This window comes from Lygodium microphyllum, chromosome 15 (genome assembly GCF_053477565.2).
Source record: "Lygodium microphyllum isolate KBCC chromosome 15, Lygodium_microphyllum_v1.1.10, whole genome shotgun sequence".
Taxonomy (NCBI): domain Eukaryota; kingdom Viridiplantae; phylum Streptophyta; class Polypodiopsida; order Schizaeales; family Lygodiaceae; genus Lygodium; species Lygodium microphyllum.
The window spans coordinates 144,722,041-144,749,286 of record NC_141149.1 but is presented as its reverse complement, the minus strand read 5'-3'; the positions used below and the strand labels follow the sequence as shown (position 1 = coordinate 144,749,286).

General features: G+C 45.0%; 1 protein-coding gene across 4 annotated transcripts in view; it reads left to right on the top strand.

The window, feature by feature from the left end:
• LOC148025178 (nucleoporin (DUF3414)) overlaps positions 1-25,158 on the top strand; it is a 210,872-nt gene extending 185,714 nt beyond the window's left edge. For 3 of the 4 annotated variants that reach the window (XM_087694951.1, XM_087694950.1, XM_087694949.1), the window contains exons 29-33: positions 13,871-13,929; positions 14,108-14,510; positions 14,601-16,154; positions 16,320-16,527; positions 23,776-25,158. In XM_087694951.1, coding sequence (XP_087551077.1) covers positions 13,871-13,929; positions 14,108-14,510; positions 14,601-16,154; positions 16,320-16,527; positions 23,776-23,858 — 2,307 coding nt within the window. In that variant the 3' untranslated portion in view covers positions 23,859-25,158. The remainder of the gene's footprint in view (positions 1-13,870; positions 13,930-14,107; positions 14,511-14,600; positions 16,155-16,319; positions 16,528-23,775) is intronic. The other variant, XM_087694952.1, reaches the window with a different exon arrangement.
• The last annotated feature ends 2,088 nt before the right edge of the window (positions 25,159-27,246 follow it).

Below are 27,246 nucleotides of genomic sequence, written 5' to 3'. Positions count from 1 at the left end.
TTTTACCATATTTCATTGCTCTTACTTTAGGACATTGAATTCAAGATTGCACTCGATCACCATGTGTGCAATTTCAACATCTGCAAGTCATTGCCTTCCTCTAAGAAAGGCAACCGATCCATGCACATGACGGGGAGCTTGATAGAGAGAGGATTGCCTCTTCGCTGCTGCATGAGGCTGCACCTTGTCTTTTGCTAGAGCTCGATGCGGATGTGGAGCCCCCACTACTAATGGTGGAGGTGTTTCTTGCATCGGTTGAAGATATACCCACATTCGATGCTTCCTCATTAGTGGGCATAGGTGTTGGTGCTGACTCACCACTTGCTCCTCTTTTGGGATCTCCCTCTCATCTTGGTGAGAATCTCATCTACAATGTTTTGAGAGATTTTCTTGCATGGAGCAACTTGCCCCCTTGTCTTGGAAAGATCTTGGAGAAGCTAGGTTGCACCACTTGTAGAGTGCTTCTTGCAATACTTGCACATCCAATGGTCGAAGTTGGACTTCTCTGTGTCCCTCTCCACATGGATGGCATGCAGATTGAAGGCCTTGTGCTTCTCTGAAGTCAAGATGCTGATGTCGGATGGAGAGGCCCGAGGGAGAGTAAGAGAGAAGGAAAGTGAGATGCATGAGTCTTGACTCTTGAAAGTTGAAAAAGAGGGAGAGGGTTGGGGTAAAGTTGAAAGAGCAAAAGTGAGAGGCTAGAGCTTCATGAATCACAAATCACCGCCAAGATTCAAGATTCAAGAGAGGGGGATGGTAATAGCAAATGCTTGCTGAATTGGTGTGGAAGCATGGAGGAGAGGAGCAACTTTTGTAGATGAGAGAAGAATCAAACAGTCAAACAAAGCTGCCAACTACATGGAATCCAAGGGGGGCTAGGGAAGGAGTGCATAGCTGGAAAAGGGGGTGGGCTGAAGTATCCAAGGCTTTCCACCTTGTCCACCAAGTGCACTATTGCCGCTGCCCTTCGTGACCTCTCCGCTTCTCTCCAACACCACTGCCAACTGTAGAGCCTGTGCTAGCTATCTTCGGCCCATGCTCTTGCAGATAGCTCTGCCCCATGACCTAACATGCAACTTGAGGAGATGGATGTAGTCAGAAATTTGAGGCTTCTTCCAGAATCAAAGTCTTACGCGATTTTCAATACCCGGAGTGTCAACATTGCACAATTTCCTCGAGATTTGCGCAACGAATTTGGGGCTTTTGTGATTCCCACATCAGGCATGCATCCCAAGGTATCCTAAAGTTTTTGATTGCCGTCGACATGTATCTCAAGGCGATATTCCATCAATTTTTTAGGTTGCAAGTATAAATATTTGAAACTTCTCAAAGTTTCTTCATCGAGATTTGGGACCCTTGCGTGGCACGCATCCCAAAGCACTAGAGAGGTGCTACAATGACACTATCTTGTTGTTATGTGACATTAGGCAAAGAAATTCTTGTAAATTTGGAAATTACAGTGAAAATTTGGGGATTTTCAGCATTAAGTTGCTCCAGATTGTCTACATTCAATGGACATATCGATTTGTCAGGTTGGTATTTTCCGGTACGATACATCCAATGGGTTCCCTGTTGTGCATCTGCCCGGAAACTGTGCCGGTTTTCCTGCACGTCTACGGCCCGTTTCCCTGCACGTTTTTTGCAGGCTGCAACCACCACTCTCCAACAACTTTATCACTAACTATCCATCACATTCTCTCTCTCATTCGCTCTCTTTCTTCTCCCCTTTTCTTTCACACATGTTGATGTGTCATGACACAAAATCTTGCATGCGACAGCCACTCCCAAACCACCCCCCCCCCCCCCCCCCCCCCCCCCCCCGCAATCGTCAAGATTCAAGGAAACATGGTCATGTGGCATGGATTAATCATGAAGGGCCATCGCCCTTACCTTTTGCATGTAGTACATAGTACATACACTCATTCTCTCTCTACCATTCTCTCCTTTTCTCTTCTCCTTCCTCACCAACTCTAAATCCTAAAACACTCTCCCTCTGTATAAAAATCTCTCCCTCTCCCCCATCTCAAGCTCTCTACTCCCTCAAGCTATCTCTACTTCCTCAACCTTTCTACCCTTCCTACTCCCTCAATCACTCCACCCTCGAGTCTCCAAATTCATCTTCTTGAGTCTCCATCCTCTATTATGAAGCTCTCTGTCTCTCCCTCCCTCTCTCTCTCTCTCTCTCACTTCCCCCTAATCATCAATGGCACGTTCTCTTCATGGGGCCTTTCACTTGCATTGTGCCTATTTCGATCGATTGAAAGAGTAATCCAACACTTGCAAGTAGCAATGCAAGTATTGCCCCAAGATCCAAACCTCATCCATCACCTGCCTCTTCATTCACATATGTAAATTGTGAGGGAAGGCATTATTACCATGCCCCGCTATTCTTGATGATGTCCACATAGAATGTGGTTGAAAATACTTGCCATTGAAGCACCGCAAAGGCATTTCAAGGGCAAGCGAGGAGGTGGTGTCTCCCAATCATGGGGCCTTAGATCATAGAGAAGATCCCTCTCTAACCATCTCCGTTTTGTCCGTTGGTGGGGCCTCCTCTATCCGATTAACAAGGAGCCATTCAAGTAGGGCACCTATGTCGAAGAGGCAAGCCAAACTTGCCCAAGCAACTGCCCAAGTATCCTATCCTTTCTCTTTTCTCAAAAAGAGGCAAAGGCAAGCCGAAATAGAGATTGCGCGCACCATAATTGAGTGCAATCTCTCTTTCCACATTCCAAAGTGGATGGTATGGTGTCACATACCATGACATGCATACAAGGAAGCTTGATGAGGAGAGAGAATTGATAAGTCACTTGAGCCCGTGTGTGTTGGTTGGGCAAAGTATGGCAGATCCTCTATCCTATGCGATGGATGAAGCAACGGTTAACAAAGAGGGATTGTCAATATCCTTGTCTCTTGCTCGCTTGGTATGTACCTTTTACAAGCGATGGATATCGGCACAAGCAGAAGGAGAACCACATGCTCATTTTTGTATTGGCACATACGACAAGCCATCATCAAGGTAATTGATTTATTACAACTTTTAAATTTATTAATATATTTACGTGAAAATTCCCAAATACATTGATTTTAACTTCATTATGCATGTTCTTGATTTTTGTAGGTTGGTGCACAAAACATTGTGCAAGTTGTCACAAACGACACCTCTAATTGTGCCTCTATGGGACGGAAACTTGAGGCCAAGTTTCCATTCATAGTATGGATAGCATGCGCCATATATTGCCTAGATTTTCTTATGAAAGATTTAGGCAAGTTGAAGTGGGTGAAGAGGATTATGGATGATGCTTGCACAATCATCACTTTCATCAATGACAAGGTCCGAGCTCTTGCGATTTATTGCTCGTACTTGAACTTGGAGTTTAAGAAGCCTTCAAAAACGCGCTTTGTGGTCATGTGGCTCCTCCTCGAGCACCTCTACCACGTTCGCAACAAGCTCCAAGAGATAGTTGTGTTCAACAAGTTCAAGGAGTGGCTTGAAGGAGAGTCTTGATAGAGTCAAGTAGAATTGAAGGTCGTTCAACAGCTTTGCTTGAAGGAGGAATTTTGGATGGATATGATGGGCATTGTCATTTCCGTCACACGCATATACAAGATGCTTCACACGAGTGACATGGCGAGATTCACTATTGGCCTCCTCTATCATCTTATGGTAGAGGCAATAGCAGAGATAGAAACATTGACCATCTTGGATAAGAAGGTTGCTTCTTTGTGGTAATCTCTTTTTTAGAAATTTTTTAAAAATCATGATTCAAATTTCTTTTCATTTTTAGAATTCACATTATCTTTTTCTCTTTCCACCATCGAAGTCTCAAGAATGTTGTATCCTCTCTCTTTCTCTAAATTTCTCTTTTATCCCTTTGTAGTGACATCTTGGACATCACACCAAAAAGAGATGATAGGCTCTTTTTGATAAAAAAGAGATGGGAATGGATGAAGTGATACACCTATGGTTTCGTGATACTCTTGCATCCTACATTTAAGAAGTGTGAGAACAGAGGATCAAGGTACAGCTGGGATTCAGTAGACAGTGTGAGAGTGAGAGACAGAGTTGAAGCACGACACCCAAGAGAATAGACTGAATGAGTGTAATCTGAAAGTACAAAGTACAACCCTTAAACCTTAGGGTTGTAGGGGGGTGTTCACACCCGACACACACTAAGTGCCTAAATGTGTGTAACATAAGCACATAAGTACATACGATAATAAGACCATAAGTCTGGGGGAAAAAACCTCTCCTACCGAGAGTAAAAAGTGCCCCAGTGTCCTACTGATCACCGACACTCCCATATGAGCGTAGGCGTAAGTAAGGCGTGAGTAAAATACCCAACAAACCCCCCTGGAGTGAAGAGTGATCAAGAGTACAAGGATCATCCGCCACCAAAGGATATCAAATTTAAAGCATCGCGAAATGCTTCAAATTTGTCATGAGGAAGAGCTTTGGTGAAGATGTCTGCCACATTACTGGTGGTAGGACAATAGACAAGGCTGATATCACCTGCATGTAGCCTCTCTCTGACAAAGTGATAGTGAATCTCAATGTGTTTCGCGCGAGCATGAAACACTGGGTTCCGTGCCACTGCAATGGCACTCTGACTGTCAGTGAACAAAGTAGTAGGCTCAGTAACAGATACATCCAAATCAGCTAGCAAGCGTCTAAGCCATACGCATTCAACTGTGGTGGTGAAAGCTGCCTTGTATTCAGCTTCACATGACGATGTGGCAACAGTGGATTGTTTCTTGCTAAGCCAAGAAATGCAAGAAGTGCCAAGAAAGAAACAATTGCCACTAGTAGAGTGACATGTATCATAATCACCAGCCCAATCAGAATCACTGTAAGCATGTAAATGCAGTGGTCCCCCTTTGGCATAAAGCAACCCAAGAGAACGAGTACCCTGCAAGTAGCGGAAAACACGCTTGACAGCTTGCCAATGTGACATACGTGGCTGATGCATATACCTGCTCAAGGCTGAAACTGCAAACTGTATGTCCGGCCTAGTATTGCATAGATAGATAAGGCATCCAACTGCAGGAGCATATGTATGTATATCAAACAAATCACTGTCATCATGTAATGACAGTTTCAGTCCAGGTTCCATGGGAGTACAAACTGGCTTGCAATCCTGTAAGCCAAATTTCTCAAGAAGCTGCCCAATATACCTCGACTGTGATAACCCAATACCTCGAGCAGTATGTATGAACTGGATGCCCAAGTAGTAATGCAAAACTCCCAAGTCAGACATGTCAAAAGTTTGCTGCAAATTTTGTTTGAATGCTGAAATCTGATCAGCATGTGTTCCAGTGAGCAAAAGGTCATCAACATAAAGACATAAAATCAGCATAGATCCCCCTTCTTTACATACGTAAAGGGTAGACTCAGATGAACTGTTTAGAAACCCCTGACCAAGCAAGAAAGCATCTATCTTTTCATACCAAGCTCTAGGAGCTTGTTTTAAACCATATAGTGCCTTTTTTAGCTTGCATACCAAATGTTCTGAGCCTTCAACTGCAAAACCAATGGGCTGCTGTACATAAACTTCCTCCTGAAGTTCCCCATGCAAAAATGCAGTCTTGATATCTAGCTGATGAATTGTCCAACCATAATGTGCAGCCAAAGCAATCATAGACCTGATGGTCGTTATACGGGAAGTAGGAGCAAATGTCTCCTCATAATCAATGCCCTTTTTCTGTGCGTAGCCTTTAGCTACCAGCCGTGCCTTGTATTTATCTATGGATCCATCTGCTTTTCTTTTCAATTTGTAGACCCATTTTGTTCCAATGGCTTTCTTCCCAAATGGCAAGGACACCAAATCCCAAGTGTGATTCTTAGTAATAGAATCTAATTCAACTTGCATGGCTGCCTTCCAATGCACACTGTGTTGTGCATCCTCATAACATTCAGGCTCTTCATTATCAAAAGTACTTGCTGCCATAATAAACTCCATAGTATGTGCTGAATCATGCAAACGAGTTTGCCTTCTAGTACGACCAGCCATGGGTGCATCCAAAGGACTATCTTGCATAGTCTGCAAATACCATCTAGGTAGCTGTCTAGCATCCTGACTGTGTGCAAGCTCTTGCTGAATTTCTGTTTCAGCATTATGCTGAGTATTCCGATCAGCCAATGGCTGAATTTCTGCACTTTCCATAGGAGCAGCTGGCTCAACATTAGGTTCATTTTGTGAACCTCCAGCTGAGTCACCAAAAGTAATGGGCAGCAAGCCTTCAAAAACATCACGGGCAGCCTGATATGTGTCCAAACCAGCCAAGGATAATTCTGATTTTTCATCAAAAACATCCCTGCTGACAAAAACCTTCTTAGTAACGGGATCATAGAGTTTGTAGCCTTTGCTCTCATTGCTATATCCCATAAAAATGCACTTAACAGCCTTGTTGTCCAATTTTCTTCTAAGTACCTGTGGAATATGGGCATAGGCAAGACACCCAAAGGTACGAAAGTGACCAACAGAAGGTTTACGTCTGTTCCAAGCCTCAAATGGTGTGATGGTCTTCAAGGCTTTGGTAGGGCATCTGTTCAAAATATGGCAAGCACACATGACTGCTTCCATCCAAAAACTATGAGGCAAGCTCTTTGCCTTCAGCATACATCTGGCCATCTCCATGAGTGACCGATTTTTCCTCTCTGCTACCCCATTCTGCTGTGGAGTATAAGCTGTAGTATACTGATGTACTATGCCCTTCTGCTGCAAAAAAGAATTCAGCATAGAGGACATGTATTCCCCCCCTCGGTCCGAACGGAGAGTCTTAATGTGGCATCCAGATTGGTTTTCAACAAGTGCACTGAAAGCCAAAAAATGCATCATACACTTCTGACTTCTTTTTCAAACAATAGACCCAACAAAAACGTGTGAAGTCATCAATGAATGTCACAAAATAATAACAACCACCCAATGACATGGTCTGCATAGGCCCACAAACATCTGAATGCACCAACTCCAATCTGGTTGTTGCCCTGAAAGCAACATCACGAGGAAATGAGAAACGATGCATTTTCCCCAAAATGCATCCCTCGCATAAGTGCTCAGGAGGTCTCTCCAAGAGAGATAAGACATCCAGCATCTGAGTACGCTGTAAAAGCATCAAGCTGCCAAAGTTTACATGCCCTAAACGAGCATGCCATAACTCCGCCTGTATCATAGCAGGAGTAAGAGTGGATGTCAAGTATGCTGACTGATCTACTGAAAGACCATCCAACTCATATAAACCATGACACAAAGATCCTGTCAAGACCAATGTCATGCATTCTTTTTCTCGAACCATGCAACGGTCATCATCAAAAGTGCCCTGCATACCACAACGTGCCAAAGAAGAAATAGAAAGCAAATTCTTCTTTATTCCAGGCACAAACAAAGCATCCTGCAGGCGGAGAATAGAGCCATCAATGGCTGTGAGCTGAATCTCCCCAATACCACGAACAGGGTATGATGCATTATTGGCACACTGTACCGTTTTCCTAACGGGAGGTGCACTAACTGAAGCAAACATATCTCTGCGAGATGTGATATGTCTAGAAGCACCACTGTCAAAGAACCAAGTGTCAGCATCCTCTGTAGAGCTAAGTGCTCTATCGGCCCAAGAGATGTCATAACTGCAAGTGTAAAAACAATAGTCCCTGTCCACAACAAAGGACGCGGACTCACTAGCAGTGGAAGGAGTAGTAGAAGCAGACATTCCTGACTCCAGCTTCTTCTCTTTGGCAATGCGCTTTCTGCACTCAGTGATATAGTGGCCGGGCTTCTTACAATAATGACATTTTCCTTTCTTTGCTTGCATCCCCCCTTGTGACTGATTCTGCGATATGCCCGAAGTGCCAGAACTCTATGGAGCATTTTTCACCTTGCTGTTCTTGCCTTTCTGTCATGCCACAAAAGCCTGCTCTGAGACTATAGCATCCACACCACTATTTTTCCGTGTTTGCTCCTCCTCTAGAAGCAAGCTAACGAGCTAAATAAAAGTGAGTGGGTGCTCAGCAATCCTCATTGTGAGGTTCAATGCAGTATGAAAAGACAAGTACGAAGGAGGTAGGGAATTCAAGGTGGTGGATATCAACTGTGCATCCGAAAAATACTCATCTACATTCATGAGCTGCTCCCTCAAGTCCTGAATCTTGTTTAAGTGATCCTGCATAGAATCACCTTCATGCATCTTCAGAGTTTCCAACTCTTTCTTCAAGAAAGAGATCCGTGTCTCATTTTTTCCTGCAAACATATGCTCCAAAGTCAACCATGCATCATGTGAAGAAGATGCCGACCGGATATGAGGTATGATGGACCGCTGAACTGCCAAAGCAATCAGCGACAAGGCCTGTGCATCACGGGTATCCCAAGCTTTTTGAGCTGCAGTTCTTGGAGGAAGTGGCTGAGGTGGAGCGGGCTGAGGTCCCCGTTGTCCACGTGCGCCATGGGGAGGAGGAGTAGCGGGAGCTACAACTCCCGGCCGAGTTTCCTCTCCACTGACATAATCCCATAAATTCTTGGCCACTAATACATTTTTCATCATAAATGACCAAAGGGAATAGTTGTTTCCGTCCAGTCTGTCCTCTTTGGATACATACGTAAAAACATCACCTCCCTGATTTGCCATGATGACAAATTTCCAAAGACAATATGAGCAATGTCAAAGCAGTTTGAACTGGAAATCTGTAAATTTCTAGAAATTGCAGCAAATACTTTTCTGCAATTGATGTGCAAGGGCGTACTCTGTCAGAAAACTGTCCGTTAGTGCACGCTTCCCAAGGTGCAAACAGTGCAGTGCAACACTGTTATGAATAAATCCCCAAAATTTTTGCCAAAATCTCTGTCAAAAACAGTCGTTCTGACTGTATCAACAGTTTAAATGCATCTGTCCTCCAAATACACAAAAGCCCCAAAATTTCTGACCATTCAGTCCAGAAATTTGCATGAAATTTATTTTCCAGTAGATCTGTGCAAACCGCGTGTGAACCGCCGCTTCCAGAATTTTATTCTGGGCTGGAATAACAATAATTTTGAAAATTTTACCTGGGCGTGAAGCACGTCGCGAGCTGTTGACGTGACGTAGACAGGCGGGCAGGCGGGAGCAGGTCGTCAGACGGGCTGACCAGTCACGATGGGCAGACCGGCTGCGCGTGGACAGGGCAGGTCGCGAATCTGACGCGTGTAGGCGGGCTGCGACTCTGACGTAGGTCGGAGAGCAGTTCGTGGTCACGAGCGCAGGGCAAACTCGTTTGCAGGAAACGGGCCCTGGCGGATTGCTGGTGCTGCTCGCGAGCTGACGAGCGACTGCTGACGGACGACTGCTGACGTGGACGACTGCTGACGGGCAGGGTACTGGTGGAGGCTGACGACGAGCTGTACTGTGCTGAGGCAGCGCTGAGGAACAGCGCCTGACTGCTGACAGGACTGACGACAGGATGTACCTGTGTTGACGTGACGTCTGACGCTGGAGCAGGACTGGCGTGTGCTGCAGAAGTTGAGTTCAGAGCTGAGCTCTGATACCAAATGTGAGAACAGAGGATCAAGGTACAGCTCGGATTCAGTAGACAGTGTGAGAGTGAGAGACAGAGTTGAAGCATGACACCCAAGAGAATAGACTGAATGAGTGTAATCTGAAAGTACAAAGTACAACCCTTAAACCTTAGGGTTGTAGGGGGGTATTCACACCCGACACACACTAAGTGCCTAAATGTGTGTAACATAAGCACATAAGTACATACGATAATAAGACCATAAGTCTGGGGGAAAAAACCTCTCCTACCGAGAGTAAAAAGTGCCCCAGTGTCCTACTGATCACCAACACTCCCATATGAGCGTAGGCGTAAGTAAGGCGTGAGTAAAATACCCAACAAGAAGCCCTCCCTATTTATTTACGTCAATGTCCTTGCGGGTCGTGATGCCTTTCTTCGAAAGGCTTTGCTAAAAGAGCGCTATGGTGACTTGCTTCAAGCTCATAAACTATAGTGATCAAAGGATAATACTTTTGCTTCCACGATTTGTTGAAAGAGGGATTCATTGGTGAAGTCTCTTGTTTTGTGAGAGTTGTTTGGCTACCAATTGCCCCTTAAAAAATGTGCTTTACGCATCCTTGCACATGTTTGCAACAATATCTTTAAGTTCTTAAATTTTAGTTTTTTTAATTTGATTTTAGTTGTAACTTTGATTTTTGAAGTTTAAATCTATTTTGTTTTTCTATGCGCGTTAAGGATTAGTCATCGGGTGCATGAGAGAGGAATTGATTTTCCTATTCTCTTGTGCACACAAAAATTCGCAACAATCTTAGTACGTAACAATGGAGCAGCTAATTTATTGTCACTCCAATTCACACATGCCACATAGTATGCACGAGATGTCTATGGCAAGTTAGCTATACCATATGAAATTGAATCATATAACATATTGAGATATGTTTTATATATTAAGTCTAACTCCAAGTTATTTATCCTTAAAAGTATGTTGTGCTCAAGCTCTCCACAAGCACACTTAAAAGTATGACTTGTGAGAGGGGCTTGGAGGAGGAGCAAATATTTAGTGCACTTTATTTGGAGCTGGAGGAGATTGATTGGTCGGTCTCTCGCATTTGTACACGCTGGTGTGTCATTTGCTCTTGTGCCGCTAGTGGTGGAGCTTCTACTTTGACATTGACACTAGCTACCCGTGGTGATCGTGGGGCCCTTAGGTGCTATATGAGGTGTAGGAGTGGCTTGAGAGGCACTCCTAGTGCGGCACACGAGGATACACCTATCACTACCTTCTGTGTAAAGCTTAGAGAGCCTGAGTGGTACTTAGCGAAGGTGATTTTATTGAGGGAAATGACTCCTCAAGTACTGGTGAGGATGCTTCTAGCTCCGATGTCCAAAATGATATTTTTTGTATGAGATTGCCATTTGGCTCATAATAAAGTTGTTGGTTTACTGTTTCATACTATACTCTTGAGTCTTCAAAGTTAAGTTTTGTTTCTACTCTCTTTTGCACTTAGTTTTGAGTAAAGTCTCTAAATATATGTTTTAAGTCCAAACCTTAAGTATAGACTTTGAAATATATGTTAAAAATTTGTCAGCGGACGTAGGTGCAATATTTATTAGCCGGATTAGTATTGTACTAGTATCGGACGGTACTAATTGGACGCCATCGGGTATGACAACCTTGAAGTTGCTACATTAATGTTGGGCACGCATATTGAGGCATATGCAGTTGTATGACATTGAATTGTTGTAAATTTCAGTTTTGGTGTTGTTTATGCAACTTGGGCACATTTCTCAAGAAGAGAGATAATTTTGATAGTTTTGCACTTGCTTTAGTATTCCATCTTGGGATTTTGGTACTCCATTGGTGTTTAGTTTGTGCATAAATCGCATTAATGTCAAATCACAAAACCCGAGATCAAAGCAACATTTCGGGAGTCCTTACTTAGGAGGAGAAGCTAGATGGCACCAACTATCCTCTATGGAGTTTTATGGAGCACAATCTACGCGTTTCAAAGGATATGTGGGATTATGTCATAGGTGATTATCAAGAGCAAGTGAGCTTGCACCTCAAACACCTAAGCATGGTGCTTGAGTACAGTTAGTTGCTTCTACTGCTACTTCTCCTCGTGCTATAGCAAATCGGAAAAGATGGGACTCGAAAGATGCATAGGCTTTGTCACTGATTTCCTTGCAGTTAAGAGAGCGATTACACCTCATATACGGTCATGTAGGACCTTCAAAGGAGCTTGGGATGTCTTTGAATACATGTTTGCAGCTCATAATGAAGCTAGCAGCAAAAGGCTGATTAGGGACAGCAATCAAACAAGCTGCTCAAGACAAAGAGAAGACAAAGAAGAAGGGGAAATGCCACGACTATAAGAAACAAGGACATGGAATTGATGAATGTTGTAAGAGGTTGGCGGAGGAGAAGAGAAAGGACTTTGGTTTGGCCGTCCAGGAGACATCGGCCACTAGGTCTTTGGATAGGGATACTACATCCAATTTTATAGAGGAGAACTATGCATTTTGGATATGCAATTATGACACATCCATGGTTGATAGTGCATTTAGTGTTGTTAAAACACATCAGACCTAGTATTTTGACAGTGGGGCATCTCGGCACATCACTTCATCGAAGTGTTTATTCACATCTTTGCATTCAGCCCCTACAGGGAAGTGTGTTACATGTGCTAATAATAACAACTATGATGTATGTGGCAATGGTTCACTATTGAACATTGCTTTGCAAATGATTCAGATTTCATGCTTCTTAATAAATGTATTGTCAGAGACAGAGGGATGGACTATGCTCTTCAATTGTTAGGTACCATGTTTAAGGGTCTATTTTTCTGGACACAGAGGAGAGTTCTTATAATGCTTCAGGAGTAAACACTCTTACACCCACTATGCAGAATGTGGAGCTTTGGCATGCTTGCTATGGTCACATGAGCTTTGCCAGTCTCATGACTCTTTAGAGATATCAAATGGTTGATGCTTTGTCTACTTTGGATACTCCACCTCCCTATGCTTGTGAGGGTTCTATTCTTGGGAAAATGCACAGATTTACTCTCAAGGACAATGCAATGCATGCTGTCCGGAACTTGCAACTCAAACACTCTGATGTGTGTGGTACTATAAGGACTAGAGCATTTGCAGTCATAGAAACATGAAACGGGGAACGGAAATGGGAAATGGTGATGGGGATGCCAAACCTAGGGAACGGGGACGTGGGAACAGGAACAGCATTAAAAATTTAAAATTAATTTCAAAAATTAATCTTTCATTCATAATTCATGTGGAGTACTAAAGCCAAGATATATAGTCCACAATGACAAATTAAATGATCATTGAATCTTCTGGCCAAGCTTTACTGCATCAAGCCCATGGTGGCTGTTCATGAAGGGCAGAAGGGAGCCTGTGCAGGAGGCCTGAGGGGGAGAACACAGCCACACAGAAAAACACTAACTCCAGGAGCTGACACTTCACAGGATGGAGAGCGCCGCCCTTCTATGTATGTGGTGCACATCTATCAGCAAGACATCACGCAGGTCTGAACACAGGTCTGCCTGGCTACTTCTCAGCTACACAGATTGCACATGACTGTCACCAGCAGTCGTGACTACTTCTGCTCCCAGGCCGTTTGCCCCTAGGTCATGGCTTGCTTCTGCCCCCAGGTTGTATCACGATCTGCCAGGTCTGTGCATACCTTCAGAAGACTTGTTTGGGCTACGTCTGTTTGCTACATGCCTGTTTAGGGTTCATAGTCTGCACCTGTTTGCAGGAAACAAAAGACAGCCTGCACTTGTCCTGCTGTGTTGTCGTGATGATGCAGGCATGACCCCTCTGAGTGCTAGATGCAAGCATGACCTGTGCTATCCTGCTGTTGTGGCCTCTCTCAGAGCTGGCTGCCAAATCTCCTGTCTCTCTCTCTTGTGGAGGTTTGCTGAAATACAGAACAATCAAATGTACAAGAGGCTGTCAAGCCGGCACGGGAAAGCCATATTCACCACTAGCAAAAACGATACCCAATTAAAGTTGATAGTGTGAAACCACAAAAGAGAAAACTTGTTGAGAATGGTGACAATAACCTACAACATCACATATGAGTAGTGATCAAAGTCGTGCAATTAATCTCTAACTGTGGAGCAGCCACATCACTAATGATCAGTTACAATGTGCAATAAAAGTATTCTTTTAAGGCTGGAATTGAAAGCTGAGAACTAAAACACATTGCCTGTCAGCCAAAAACCAACACATTTAAAAAAAGAACCCCCCCCCCCAACACAAAACAAAAAAAAAAGGGATCTATCATGAAACATGTTTCCAAGTTTTGGAAATGGTGTTAGGTTTCAATATTTTTTGCATGTAACTAAGTTTTGCTAGCTTTGGCAGGTTCTGAACCATTCCTCCTTTCAAGAAATACTGAGCACATATTTATATCATGGCTATGGGTAAGCTTTTGGTTTATATATATGCACTTCTGCATGACCATCTGTATTACATAGATCCATGGACACAAAATGGCATAGGTGTGTTGCGAGAGCATGTGTATGACTTCTACTAGTATATACATCCATGATTTTTCAAAACCTTTCAAGAGTATGATAGTATTTACTGGTTCTATTGTAGATCTGGCAAGGACTTGCAAGCACTGATCCTGAATGATCTCTACTTTCATTTACAAGGAGAGCTAGAGGCAGGCAGGCAAATTCCGGGTGGATGTTTTAAGAATTTGGTAGATTTTGTAGGTAGCTTTAGCTTAATTCCATTACTTCATCAACGGAAGAAAACAAAAGTTCAAGAACTTCCAATTGAGCATATTGATCATTATATCTATGACACCACATCTTTGCGGCAGCATCTAGGATTGGAATGGTGTCCTTTACCTACATCCATTGTTTACATAGCAGCAGAAAGTACTCTTGATGCTTTGCAGCATGCAAATGGGATATCTTGCCTCACTTTTGCACAGATTTCTGCTTTGGAGTCTTTGCACAATCTGCTCAGCATTTCAGACGACAAGAAGCAACCGGTATGCCTGCATTTTGGTCTCTTTGGCAATTTGGCATCTGGGTTTTATGTGCAGTTTCTAAGCTTCTAAGCTATTTTGTGTCATGGATAGGATGGAGAACTGGCATCACTGAAGGGCATGTGGGCAGGTTCTTGTATTCAGGAGCTTTGCATGGCACTTGATATCTCAGTACAGTTGTTAACTCCTGATCAGGATTCTGCTGAATACATACTCAAATTTATTGCTGCACAGTCACGTCTTCTTCTACTGTTGGTTGAATGGTTTTGTAGCTGTGGGGCAGATAACCAGCCAAACATACACACTGAAGAAACTTCTGCAAAAGTCATAAGGACAGTAATTCAATCTTTGCAATCAATTTTGGGTTCATTGTCTACCATTATTCTTGCCCCAAAATTGTTGATAGGAAGCCTCCTTGGTGCTTACCTATTATGCTTAGAGGTAATGCAGCTAGACAATCACAGGCTTCGGTTATCTGAGCACAAATCTAATCTCAACCAATGGAGCAATGAAGATTCACTAATTAATATGGAATTTCTTCCAGTACTGTGCTCATTTGTTGAAATTAAGGCCTATGCTAAACTTGCCACAGCAGCTATGACACTTCTCATCAGGCATTTCCTATCACCCCAAGCGTGGCTTCCAGTCTTGCAGACACATTTTCGGATTGAGTTTTCTTTATCATTACTGAGGATGACAGAAGACATGGATACATCCTATCAGCTTCTGAGCTTTTTTCTCTCTCTTTTGCATGTCAAAGGTGGTGTGAAGATTCTTGATGTGGCTTCATTATTGTCACACATCTTACTGTTCTCAGAACAGCTGAAGGAGGAACTTTTGATGGAAGGCCCATTTCATGTGTCAAGGAAGAGGGCAAAGCGAAACGAGCTGTGGAGCCTGTGTGTGGCAATCATTGCAGCTTCTGCACGGACAGTGTGTCATAATGATGGGCCAACAATTGAGAATGCATTTATTTTTTTTGAGTCACAAAAGGAGCAGCTGCTACAGACTCTGCAATCGCCAAGCTTTTCTTTTGATATGGAAGGAAACAAAAGAGCCAAACTACTACATCCGCAGACCTCCATTATAGCCCTGCAAAGAACACAGCAAGTCCTTCACTTACTAATTGAACTGAGACGCCATAATGCACAGTGGTTTCATGTTGTTGGAAAAACAGAGATGGATTTCTGTCAGAAGTGCATTCATCTTCTAGCTTATATTGCAAGAGAAGGCCTCCTGCGGAATGTAAACAATGTAATTGGGAATCAGCTACTGTGTCCTCCAACTACAAGTGAAGAAATAAACAGTCACAATATGCCATCTTCAATAAGATGCTTTTGTGGCTGGTTTGCTATCACAGCTAGGGGTGCTTCCTTTCTCAGGAATACCACTCCAAATACCAGCAGCCAAAAGCCCAATCAACTACTTCCTCCTTGTATGGCTAGTGACAGAACTGAGATAGACCATATGACTGCAACAAAGTACTCAGATGCAGTTGCTTCTGATGTTTACAAGGTAGCCCTTCTAATGTTGGAATTTTTGTGCAAACAAGCACAGCATACAGTCAAATCTCTATGTGAAGGAGGTTTATCAAGCTTACATATTCTTCCAGAGTTTGCAGCACCTGAAATTCTTTATGGCTTGCAGGTGCCTCTCATTTCTATGTCCATCAAGCATCATTATTTAATTTTATGAGTTCCTGGGTCTTGAATTTCTAGTTTTTGCTAACATTCTGCTATTTTCATACCTCTACAAGCATTGCAATGTTCAATCTCAGAATAATTGATGGTTATGATTTTTGTATACGTACAGGATCAAGCAATGTCTATTATCTCAGAAGTTTGCTCACAAGGACTAAACAGACCTATCGAGGAAGAGGCTAAACAAATATGCTGTGTGTTGTTCAGCATAATGGAAAAGACCGTGTTTCTAGAGGTTTGTGTTGCACGCATGTGCGGGATTTTTCCCTCGTCTATGAGGTCCGAAGATTTTATAAAGGAATTCAAGAACTTTCTTTCTGGTAAGCCGATGTGAAATCAATCTATACTTTCGTTGAAACTGCAATCATTACTATTTAATAAGCAGGATAGTATGAATTCCTCATTATTATTATGCAAAAACTGGTCACAATCCAAGCATTGAAAAAATCTATATTTTTTCGATAACAATTAAGAAAATGGGACCTTGCATATTCAGATTGGAAAGAACTCGTATTCATGGCATTGACATTTCTATTTACAATGTCCCTTAAAAGTGTAAGAATGTCCCCTAGAAGTGTACGAAAACAGAACTAAAGGGATGTTCCTTTTTTTTTGAGAGGAGCTCGTTGCCCGTCACCGCTGTCCTGCCCCATGTGCGCCCCACTACCTGCCCCGCCTCTCCTGCCGGTCAACGTTGACCAGCCACCCCGCCCCCCGCAACCCACCCGTTTCGCCCGCCTGTCCCTTCCGCGTCGCATTGCACCTCTCCTCCCCACCAAACACTAGCGCCTCCGAGCTGCCCCCCCTAGCGCTGCTTCACGCCCCCCGCCCTGTGGTTCCCCCCATCAACAACCCCTTCGCGCTGCACCCCCCTGCCCACGCGCTGTCTTCCCCCAGCTTGCGGTTTCTATTTATCGCTCCAGGCCTACCACCCCCCCACCCCCCCCCCCCCCCCCCCCCCCCCCCCCCCCCCGCGCTGCAGTTCAGCAGTGTGACTGGCACGTTCTCAGTAGGGACGTGCAATGGAAACCTCTGGTCAGATGCCAGTGCATTCTACGAGTGTCCCCCTAGTCAAACACCTTGCACATCATCCTTTCTGAGAAACAGCTCTTGAACATCTGGGCCACAAAGTTAGAGCTGAAAGAAACAATGATCTTTGGTCAAGTTGTTGGACACTCCCCATGGAGGGCCCAACTATGGGATTGGCTCCACTCCACGCTGCGCATTGGTACAGCGCAGATCAGGGAGGCAGTGCTCATGGGCCGAGGGATCTTCATGGCTCGACTCACCTCTACGGACGTAGCCCGTGAGTTAGTGGAGAGCTTGCCCTATGCCTCCACGAAGGAGGTCATCTACATGTTCCCTGGTATAGCGGCTTCACAGTGGAGTCATTTGCGCTTCACAGCAGTTTTCTCAGACACCCAGTCACCCTACTTTTCTCGGGACTAGCAGTAGAGTGCCGCCAGTTAGTGGAGGACTTTGGACGGCTCTTTGGCATAGTTCTTCCTACTTCCTTTGCGGATGCAATGACAGCTGCAAGAGTCCCAAAGGTACGAGTGGCCGTGAAAGACACAAAGAGCATACTAAAGTTCCTGGAGATTGAGGCTGGAGGTCACTCCTTTAGGCAACAGGTCATTGTGACTGGGCAACCAGGGCAGTGCATGTGTGCCACAACTTTGGGCATCATGCGGCAGATTGAACGCGTTTTGGGGCCAAGGCAGTTCCGTCGACAGGCCCATAGGTAGACGTTGACGGCTTCACACGGGTCCAGAGAAGATAGAGAGGGAGGCGGGAGGGGGGGCCGCAGACAGCTCCTCAGACCCAGCCTCGTGAGCAAGGAGCAAGAGGGCAAGCAACGCTCCCTCCGCAATGTACTCCGTAATCCCCCCTTGTCCGCCCCACCCGACAAGACCGCAATCCCCCATATCCATCTCCTGCACCAGAGACCACCTCACCTGAGATCCCACAGCCCCCACATCCCTCCCCCTCCGTTTCCCCTGCCCTCCCACTAACCGTGGCCCACAACCCCCCCTGTGAGGGCCACCAGCCCCTCCCCACATCTGATACATACCTCCGACCATCCCTCGATCCCCCTCTTCCCCACCACCACCTCCCCTATCGAGCATCCCCCCCCAAGATCCGCACCCGATTCAGGTGATCCCCCCCCAGACCTACCGCCCCTCCTCGCACAGGTGGTGATGATGAGCCACGCGCCTACATCCTCCTCGTGCCAACAGTGCTCTCCCTCCCACACAACCACCAGCTCATGTACCCCTACCGCCCATCACACTTTCTCGAAACATGCACAGCTGCTGCCACAGGAGTTCTTCTGCAGACAGTGGCCCATGGTTCTACCTGAGAGTTGCGGAGCGTGGAGAGTTTCCACTACCTCTTGAGGTGGGAATCTTCGTGGTTTGTAAATCAAGGAGGGGCAAGGTCCATCTACTAGCACCACCGGATGGACCAAACTATGTTTTTTTCCTTCAGTCCTCTCACTCAGAGAATTGGACATCGACACAAATAGAGGAGAAGCTGAAGAGTTAGGTGGCGGACCACACCTCCCAGTGGATGGGAGAAGAAGGATTAGCACTATTTGCAGAGCAGTGGCTTGCTTGCATGATGGACATCAACTGGTGGGCTGGTGCCGAGGTCCCAAACTTGAGCATTATTTTTCGAGCCCCTCCGCAGTGGTTAGCTCCGCGGGATGTGATCGAGTGGCCCCTGGCACTGGCGGCCCTTTTCAACCAGTGTATAGAGTCACAACTCTCAGCTTGGTTGATAGATGCATTGATAATGGACATCAACTGGTGGGCTGGTGCCGAGGTCCCAAACTTGAGCATTATTTTTCGAGCCCCTCCGCAGTGGTTAGCTCCGCAGGATGTGATCGAGTGGCCCCTGGCACTGGCGGCCCTTTTCAACCAGTGTATAGAGGCACAACTCTCAGCTTGGTTGATAGATGCATTGATAGTATCACCTGGAGCATCTATCACTCCTATGGTCCAGCCGAGGGCCACCATGGGAGATTAGAGTTCGCCGTATAGACCGGCGGCAAAACGTACTTGTATGTCCTATAGTTCTTTCTCTTCATCAGCAGCCTCCAACACCAAACAGATGCTTGTTCGGTCAGTCACAGGTTTCCCCATGAGCCTACACCTTGCATCCTGAAATGTGAATAGTCTTCACTACAATGGGGCACGTGGTTCCAAGAAGTTGATTGTTCGGCAAGAGTTGCAGCCTGCCCTTGCCAGATGGATCGACATCTTACTTCTACAGGAGCACAAGCTCACTCCCACCCAGGCTCAGCGGCTTGGGAAGGTACTCCCGGGCAGCACGTACACTTACTGGGTGCACGCCATAGGTGCCCATGACAGGAGTGGAGATGTATACACCTCTATTGGCCCGAATCTCACCGCCTGTGTACGAGACCACGGAACGATAGTGGCAGGGAGGGTTCTATGGATCAGACTGGATATTTGGGACTCATTCCTTGGAGTCCTCAATGTCTATGCCTCTACAGAGGTTAGGGCACGCAACAGGTTTAAGGTGGAGATCACGGATGGACTTCTGGATCGTTGGAGGAGACTTCAACAACCTGGAGACTTTGGAGGACCAACAGGGCAGAGGTAGAAACTACCAAGGCATGGTTTGGAAGGAGCAGGAGGTATGGGAGGTTTTGCTACTGGCAGTAGGAGCACGCGATGCTTGGAGAGACCTTGCCTTCCACAAGAGGGAAAGATCACTGGACTTCTCTTGAGAATACAAGCAGCTAGGTGGAGTCTTGCTGGAGTGGTTGGATTTTTATGTGGGAGAGTGGGGAGGCTCTCATGGAGGCCAGATTGAGCAGTTGGAAGGTACCACGTTGTCCGCGATCATTGCCCGGTTGTCCTGATACTTGATCCCCCAGCATTCGCCCTAGACAGACGATCTTGTCGGATCCCTAACTCGATCTATAGGAGGGAGGAGGTGACAAGATAGAGCAGATTTAGACTAGAGAGTGGGGCAGGAGGGATCGGATTGCAAAGGAGGTTGCAGAGGTCCTAGCTGAGTCCAGCAAAATCTGCTAAGAGGGAGCCATGCAAGCCAATCAGCAGAGCCGATGGGAGGAGGAGAGAGCACTCTTGCGGGACCTTGCAGCCACGCAGAGATTATTGCAGGACACACCAGGGGATCCCACCCTCCATGCACAGGAGGTGCGCGCGCAAGCAACCATGGCTGGCCTAGAGAACAAGCGCTCGGAGTTTTCTTTTTGCACCTTAACAGCCTTCTGGGCGCGGAAGGGGGACACAATGTGCAGGGAGTTCTTCTAGGTGCACCAGCCTCACATTGCAAGAGAGCAGATTCACATCCTTCAGGATCAATATGGGAGGACTCGTTCTAGCCCAGATGAGGTGATGGAGATTGGCACCGACTATTACACGGACCTTTTCCAACAGGAGACAACTTCAGCTAGAGGACAGAGATGTAGACAGCAGGTCTGGGATCACATTCCGTCCCTCGTCAGAGAGGAGATGGGACACTCCCTCCTAGCCCCCTTCACAGAGAAGGAACTAGAGGAGGCATTCCATACACAGGATGGGTAGAAATGCTCAGGAGAGGATGGCCTCTCTAAGGCCTTTTTCACTACCTACTGGGAACTGGTGAAGGACCGCCTACTAATGGCTTTCCAAGAGATTTCCACTTCAGGACAGATACCAGGAAGTCTTTCGGCATGCCTTATCAATCTTCTTCCCAAAGGGGGAGATTGGTTGGAGCTTTCCCAATGGAGACCGATCACCTTATTGTCAGTGGCCTATAAGGCACTGGCAAAGATGATTGGTAGGCGACTATGCCCCGTGCTTCCAGACATCATCCATGACACACAGACAAGCTTTGTCCAGGATAGGAGCATCCTAGACAATGTATTCACCTTCTTTGAGGTGACAGAGTGCGCAGAGACTGACCGTACTACTCTTGGATTTCGAGAAAGCTTATGACAGGGTGGACTGGGATTTCCTAGAGGGCACTATCATCAGGTTGGGTTTCCCCCAGATTTGGATTCGCAGGGTCTCCACACTTTACAAATCGGCCACCAGCAGGGTTCTCATAGGCGGAAGGCGAGGGGAGGAGTTTCGACTAGAGAGATCGGTTCAACAAGGCTGCCCCCGGCCCCATACCTGTTTCTACCCTTTGCAGAGGCGATGTCCCACTTCCTTAGATCACGTGTGAGCAAATTACGCAGCCTCCGACTTCCAGTGAGAAAGAAGACCGAGTTGTTAGACTCAGAGTATGCAGATGATACAGCTCTCTATATAGAGGACGATGAGTTGATGCTGGAGAGAGTGAGGCTGGATCTTGACGTGTTCTGTTTTGCAGCGGGAGCGAAAATCAATTGGCGAAAGTCGGTTGGTTTTCTCACAGACCCGGACTCTAGCACGGAGTGGGGCGTCCACCTAGGATTTAGATGGATAAGCAAAGGGCAAACCGTCTAGTACCTAGGGTTCCAAGTGGGACTCGACATCACTTCTGCCCCGTAGTTTCTTCCTATCCTTGATTCTATTCGGAGAAAACTGACCTACTGGAGCACGGCTTGCCTCTCACTAGCCGGCTGAGCCCTGGTGGTTAACCGGGTCCTCCTAGCGACGGCCTGGTACAGCACCTCGTATTGGTGCTTCTCCTTATCCTGCGTACTGCAACTTCGTTGCCTAGTGTGGAACTTTCTTTGGTCAGGATCAGATGGCTCCAAGGATTCCAAGGCCAAGGTAGGGTGGGTGACCATAATATGGCATTGGTCAAAGGGAGGGCTTGGGATCATAGACCCAGAGTATCACACTAGGCGGGCAGACCTAGAAGGTCTTATTGTAGGAGGTTCTTCAGGACTGTAGACCAAGGCTTGGCGGTGAGTGGAGGCCGTCCTTGAGATGGATCTTCATATCAGCCCAGATCACCTTACCTACGCAGCTTACTCGGCATGTGGTAGGGCCTCCGTAAGGCCCTAATTCAGAGCCCCCTAGGTTGCCAGGAGGATATAGACCGTCAGCCGGTGATATGGAACCCCTAGGTCAAAGATCGGGAAGGGGCACAGATTGGCGAACGCCCCCACATCCAATGGGCTGGTTGAGAGGCCGGCCTGGCTCGAACCATCAGGACATGGCGGGAAGTATACAAGATGGCGGAAGAGGAGGTATTGCAGCAAGTATCAGGTTGCCAATGAGGAGTGGAATTGAGGAGAAGGGAGATAGACGCAGCAATACCTCTGGAGTGGCTTGCTCCCCCGATACAAGAGCCGATAGAGCCCGAGGAGGTATGGGCCGCTAGGTTTTCACCAACAAGCATCCCCTTACAGGTGGCAAGTAGAGTGGGCGGCTCCCCGCAGGGGACTTTCTTCACCGTCCAAGAGAGGGGGGCGTCTGGCCCTTGACAGAGGGCAGCAGGATAAGGGGATAGCTACCCTTTCGTAGAGGAGGATTTGGGTGGTGGACCTTCAAGGAAAGACATGGCGATTGGACCCCTATGTTTTCTGGATGGAGCTCAAGGAGTGGTGCCTTTGGATCTAGAAGAACACAGCATCACGGAGCCTTTCTAACGGGCCTTCCGGCGCCGCCTATGGGATAGCTAGAGACCAAGGAGGGTGTCGTACTTCTTATGGCTTGTGGCACATGGAGGCTTGGCGGTGAGAAGTTGGCTTGCCCAGATGCATTAGGGAGGTTGCAAGGATTGCATACAGCAGCCTTTGGAAACCCCAAAGCATTGCCTTTGGTCGTGTGAGGAGGCGCAGTTCGTGTGGAGAGGAGCATGCCCCATCCTTCGCTATATATCACATAACCTTGGATGTATCTCATGGGGAGCTTTCTGCTGACAGGCAGTCAACCAAAGCTGTCAACTTCTGTATGTGCGCAGTGGTCGGTTTGGAGGCTCTACTCATCCACCAGGTACTAGAGCCCACAGAAGACCGCTCGGAGGTATGGGAGATGATAGGGAGTCTTATTGGCTGGCATATCTGGAAGGCGCGGTGTCAGGAGGCTTTCAGTGGAGAGACTTTCAGCACAGGTGACCTTAGCATAGCTCTAGACCTCCTTCATCCACTCCCGCCGCAGCCGATGGGATCAGGTGCAGGGCGAGTCCAGGGCTCGTCAGGAGCTCCGTTGTCATTTCATGCACACTTGGGGTGGCCAAGACCTGTTTTTCGTGATGCAGGCAAGCAGCCTGAGATGGTGATATACACCCCCCCCCCCCCCCCCCCCCCCCTTTCCATGGCTTCTTCCCCCCATCCCCCCCAGACTGCCTTGAGAGGCTTGTATACATGATGTATTTGTGACTTTGCATTAGCCCCAGCTAGTTTGTTGAGCATGAGCACTCCATTGTAATCAGTCTTTTGAGTAATATAATCAGCCACATTTTATTTGCAAAAAAAAACAAAAGTGTACGAAAACATGTGTAACTGCACATAGCTGAGGTGAAAATATGTTCTTTGTGAATTGTAGCTTATTTGCAAACAGAATTTTGTTTTTGGTTTGCTTGTGAGATTCATTACTGACTGTATGTGATCATTATTAACTTTGCTGACCCATTTGTCTTCATTTGTTTCTCAGCAATTAAGGGACACCAGTTTCTTGATAGACCTTCAAAGGCTTTAAAAAGCATTTTGGGCTTGGCATACCCCACCTTGACCTAGAATGGTTTCAAGTTTGATTAGAACTTGGCCATATTTTTGCTTGGGTTGATCCTAGAAACAAATATATAGTCATCTGAGGGTGGTTGCTCGGATATCATGCCTGTACAAAGACAGTTTAAACATTGCTCAGTGTACTTCCTAAAAGACCTATGGAGGATATCAGCACTGTGGAGACTCGTAACATATTTGCTCTGTCAAAGTTTTCTTGCAATACCCTTAAGTTCCTCAGTAACAAGGGTAGGTTTATATTGCAAAATGCATATCACTACTGAAAGAGAGCTGGTAAGACCCTTCCTCCAAAATCCGTGAGAGGTTGAGATCTCCCAAGGATGGGTATGGTGAATCAAGCCTGATGCACTGAACAGAATAGCATATCTCCAGGTCGATGGACACGTGAACTGTGTGCAACCCTCTTACAAGTGTTCAAATGTCTGTACCCACAGCTTGACTATCCTTTCATGGCAGCTGGGGATGTTGTGAAGGCAGACCTTTTTACCAGAAGTTAATAGTGGCCATTTCTTCATCAGTTCCACCAGCACATGGTTTGGACACATGTTCAGGTTCAATACATAGATATGTAAGTAATATTATCTAAGAGATAATTGCTCCCATTGTACTGTATATCCTTGATTCGTATCTGGGTCCATCAATCTGGCAGTGCATTATACTGAATGTTACCTTTGATTTGGTTGAGTTAAACACCAAAGTTAGAACAAAATCTTCAAGATTGCTATAGGAAAACACATATTTCAACAATGGGAATCTCAGAGCATTAAGCATCTCGATCAAGATTGAAAACTTCAGGCCATTAAATTTGTTGAATGGGTGGTACAAAGTTATTCAGCTTGAAAGTTAACATTATAGGGTTGGAGTACATTCTGTGCACTCAATGTTGAGGAGATTGATTATGCCTTTGATGGTATCACCTTGGCCAAGCCTGTTAGCAACATGCAGCTCTTCCTCTGTCGAGAGTTTGTCAAGCAGAGGATGTTGGGAAGTTATGCAAAGCTGCCAACACTTGTATGGAAGCAGGAGCCATGTACATTTCTTGAGATGGTATGTACCCTCGTGACCTTCTTGGGTCCACTTCATATATTTTTTATCTTCATATAGTGTCTGGATAGTTGGATACCTCCATCATTCATGATAGTACCAGTTAGGTCTTCTATAATCAGCAATTAGGATTCGTTTCACATACTATTTATTTATCAAACGGTGGTATCATTTTAGCAATGGTTGTAACGTATGGTCTTATATGACCTTTTGCAAACGACAAAAAAATTATTTCATTTCATTTCTAGTAAAGGTGGTTGAACTCCATGTCATTTATCCAAAACCCAAAAGTCATGTGCACAACTAAAAAGATAACTTGCAAGAAAAGGAAGTTTGTTGAAGCCCTTGAACACTAAGAGTGTCTTGCACCATTGCATAAAGTGATCAAAGTCATGCGAACCTGTGGCCATGAAGTAGTCACAGTGATAAAAAAACCTTGTTGATATCATAGCAGCCAACTACCACAATAATAAGCCTCTAATTTGACCAAAGTGACCATGAATTCAAGATGTGGAGTCAAATGTAAAAGCATTTCTAATAAGGTGGGACGTAACAAAGCCCCAATCTAGCATAAGAATTGAAGCATATGACAATGATGCTATGGAAATGCATCAATGTGGGGCCATTTTCAAAAATCAATGTTCAATTAGTTATTTGCAATGTCTAGGAAATGAAATTCAAAGTTTGCTTGGCAACCAAGCTAGGTCTTCCACCTAGAGGAATGTTGTCTTAGTGCTTGGATCGGCCCAGTTAACAAGAGGTCTCTTTACAATATGTAATTGATTATTGGAGATTTGTAATAACTTGTAGAACTCTAGGCAAACTTTCACCGAATCTAGGATAGAAACGATGACTTGGGAGCCTAGAAAAGATCCAAAAGATCCCCATACTAGGCAAAGGATAAATGGAGATTGTTACCAATAGTTCCAATCTATAGTAATTTTTACATGGTATCAGGCACTCTATCCAAGGTAGATTTTAACTCGGTATAAGGAGGTTTTCCCCTATAACTAGTTTTGTGACCAATTGAGGATTAAGATATAACTATAGATTGATGACCTCTATATTTACTTTGCTAAAGCATTATTTTGAAATTGTTTGCTATTGTTTTCGTGTATGTATACTAAATATGCGAAATGAACTAGTGCTTAGGGCTAATTAAGAAAGCTAGTTATATATGTGCATGCTAAATGTGTTAGGATAATTAGCAATCTAAGAAATGCCTTGGGTATATCAAATACTATTTAGGAGATCAAAGTTGAATTAAAAGTAACCCAACTGGATCCTTTTGGATCAACCTAATCACTTTCCTTACAAGGTAGACTCAATAATAGTCTACCATTTAAGCATGTGTTCCATGGGATTTGGGTGGTGATGCATAAGTGATTGGGTGGCTATCCAACATTACTCTTTGTTTTTTCTAGGTGAGTTTTAAAATAAGTTGGTTTCATTTAGTAAAATATGCTTAGAGGCATCGAGATATCCTTATCTAGAGAAAATATGGGATTATTGTTATTAGGTTCTAAGACTTGTGAGTTAGGACCCATTATGTTTGTTATGCATACTAAATACATCTAAGCATCTAGATATCATGATAATGTAAATGATCCAAGGCAGAATGTATTATTGTAATATCAAGGATCTTAGATTTGAAGGTATCATTTCAAGATCATTTTTGCATTGCTTCAAAGATAGATCGTTTTGTTATTATTCATCAACGTAACTTTGGATTGTAGCAATACGACCTTTGTGTTGACCAAATGCGTCTCCATTTTTTATAGTATCTTTGCAATGTAATTGTCTTTGCCCATTGTTATTATTTAGCTTTGGGCATTGTGCCTTGAAATGGCCTATCTTGTCACAATTGTAATATCTTCGGTGGTTATTTTTATTGAATTTTGTCGAAGTGTTTGCAAGGGTTACTTGTCTCTTCGTTTTGGCCAATTTGCTAATTTGATTGGCTTCTCTTGACAAAGGGTTTCTACTAATTGTATTGATTGTTTTTCCCTTGATAGTACTAGATGTTGGAATTCTTAGAGTTTTCTATTAGGGTCTTTGCTTCAACAAGTGCATCATGTGGGTCACTTCATTGCATAGACAATAATTGTAACAAAGCATGAGTAGTATACTTCTATGGACAATTTCTATTGTTTGAGGTTGAAAAAGTCATTATTTTAATGTCATTGGGTGACTATCCAACATTCATTAAGTAAAATAGGCTTATGAATAGGCGCATTACATCCTCTTTGCTTGTATCAAGATGTTTTTATCTAGAGAGAACATGGGGTTATTGTTGTTACGTTCTAAGACCAATAAGCTAGTGCCCATTATTTTT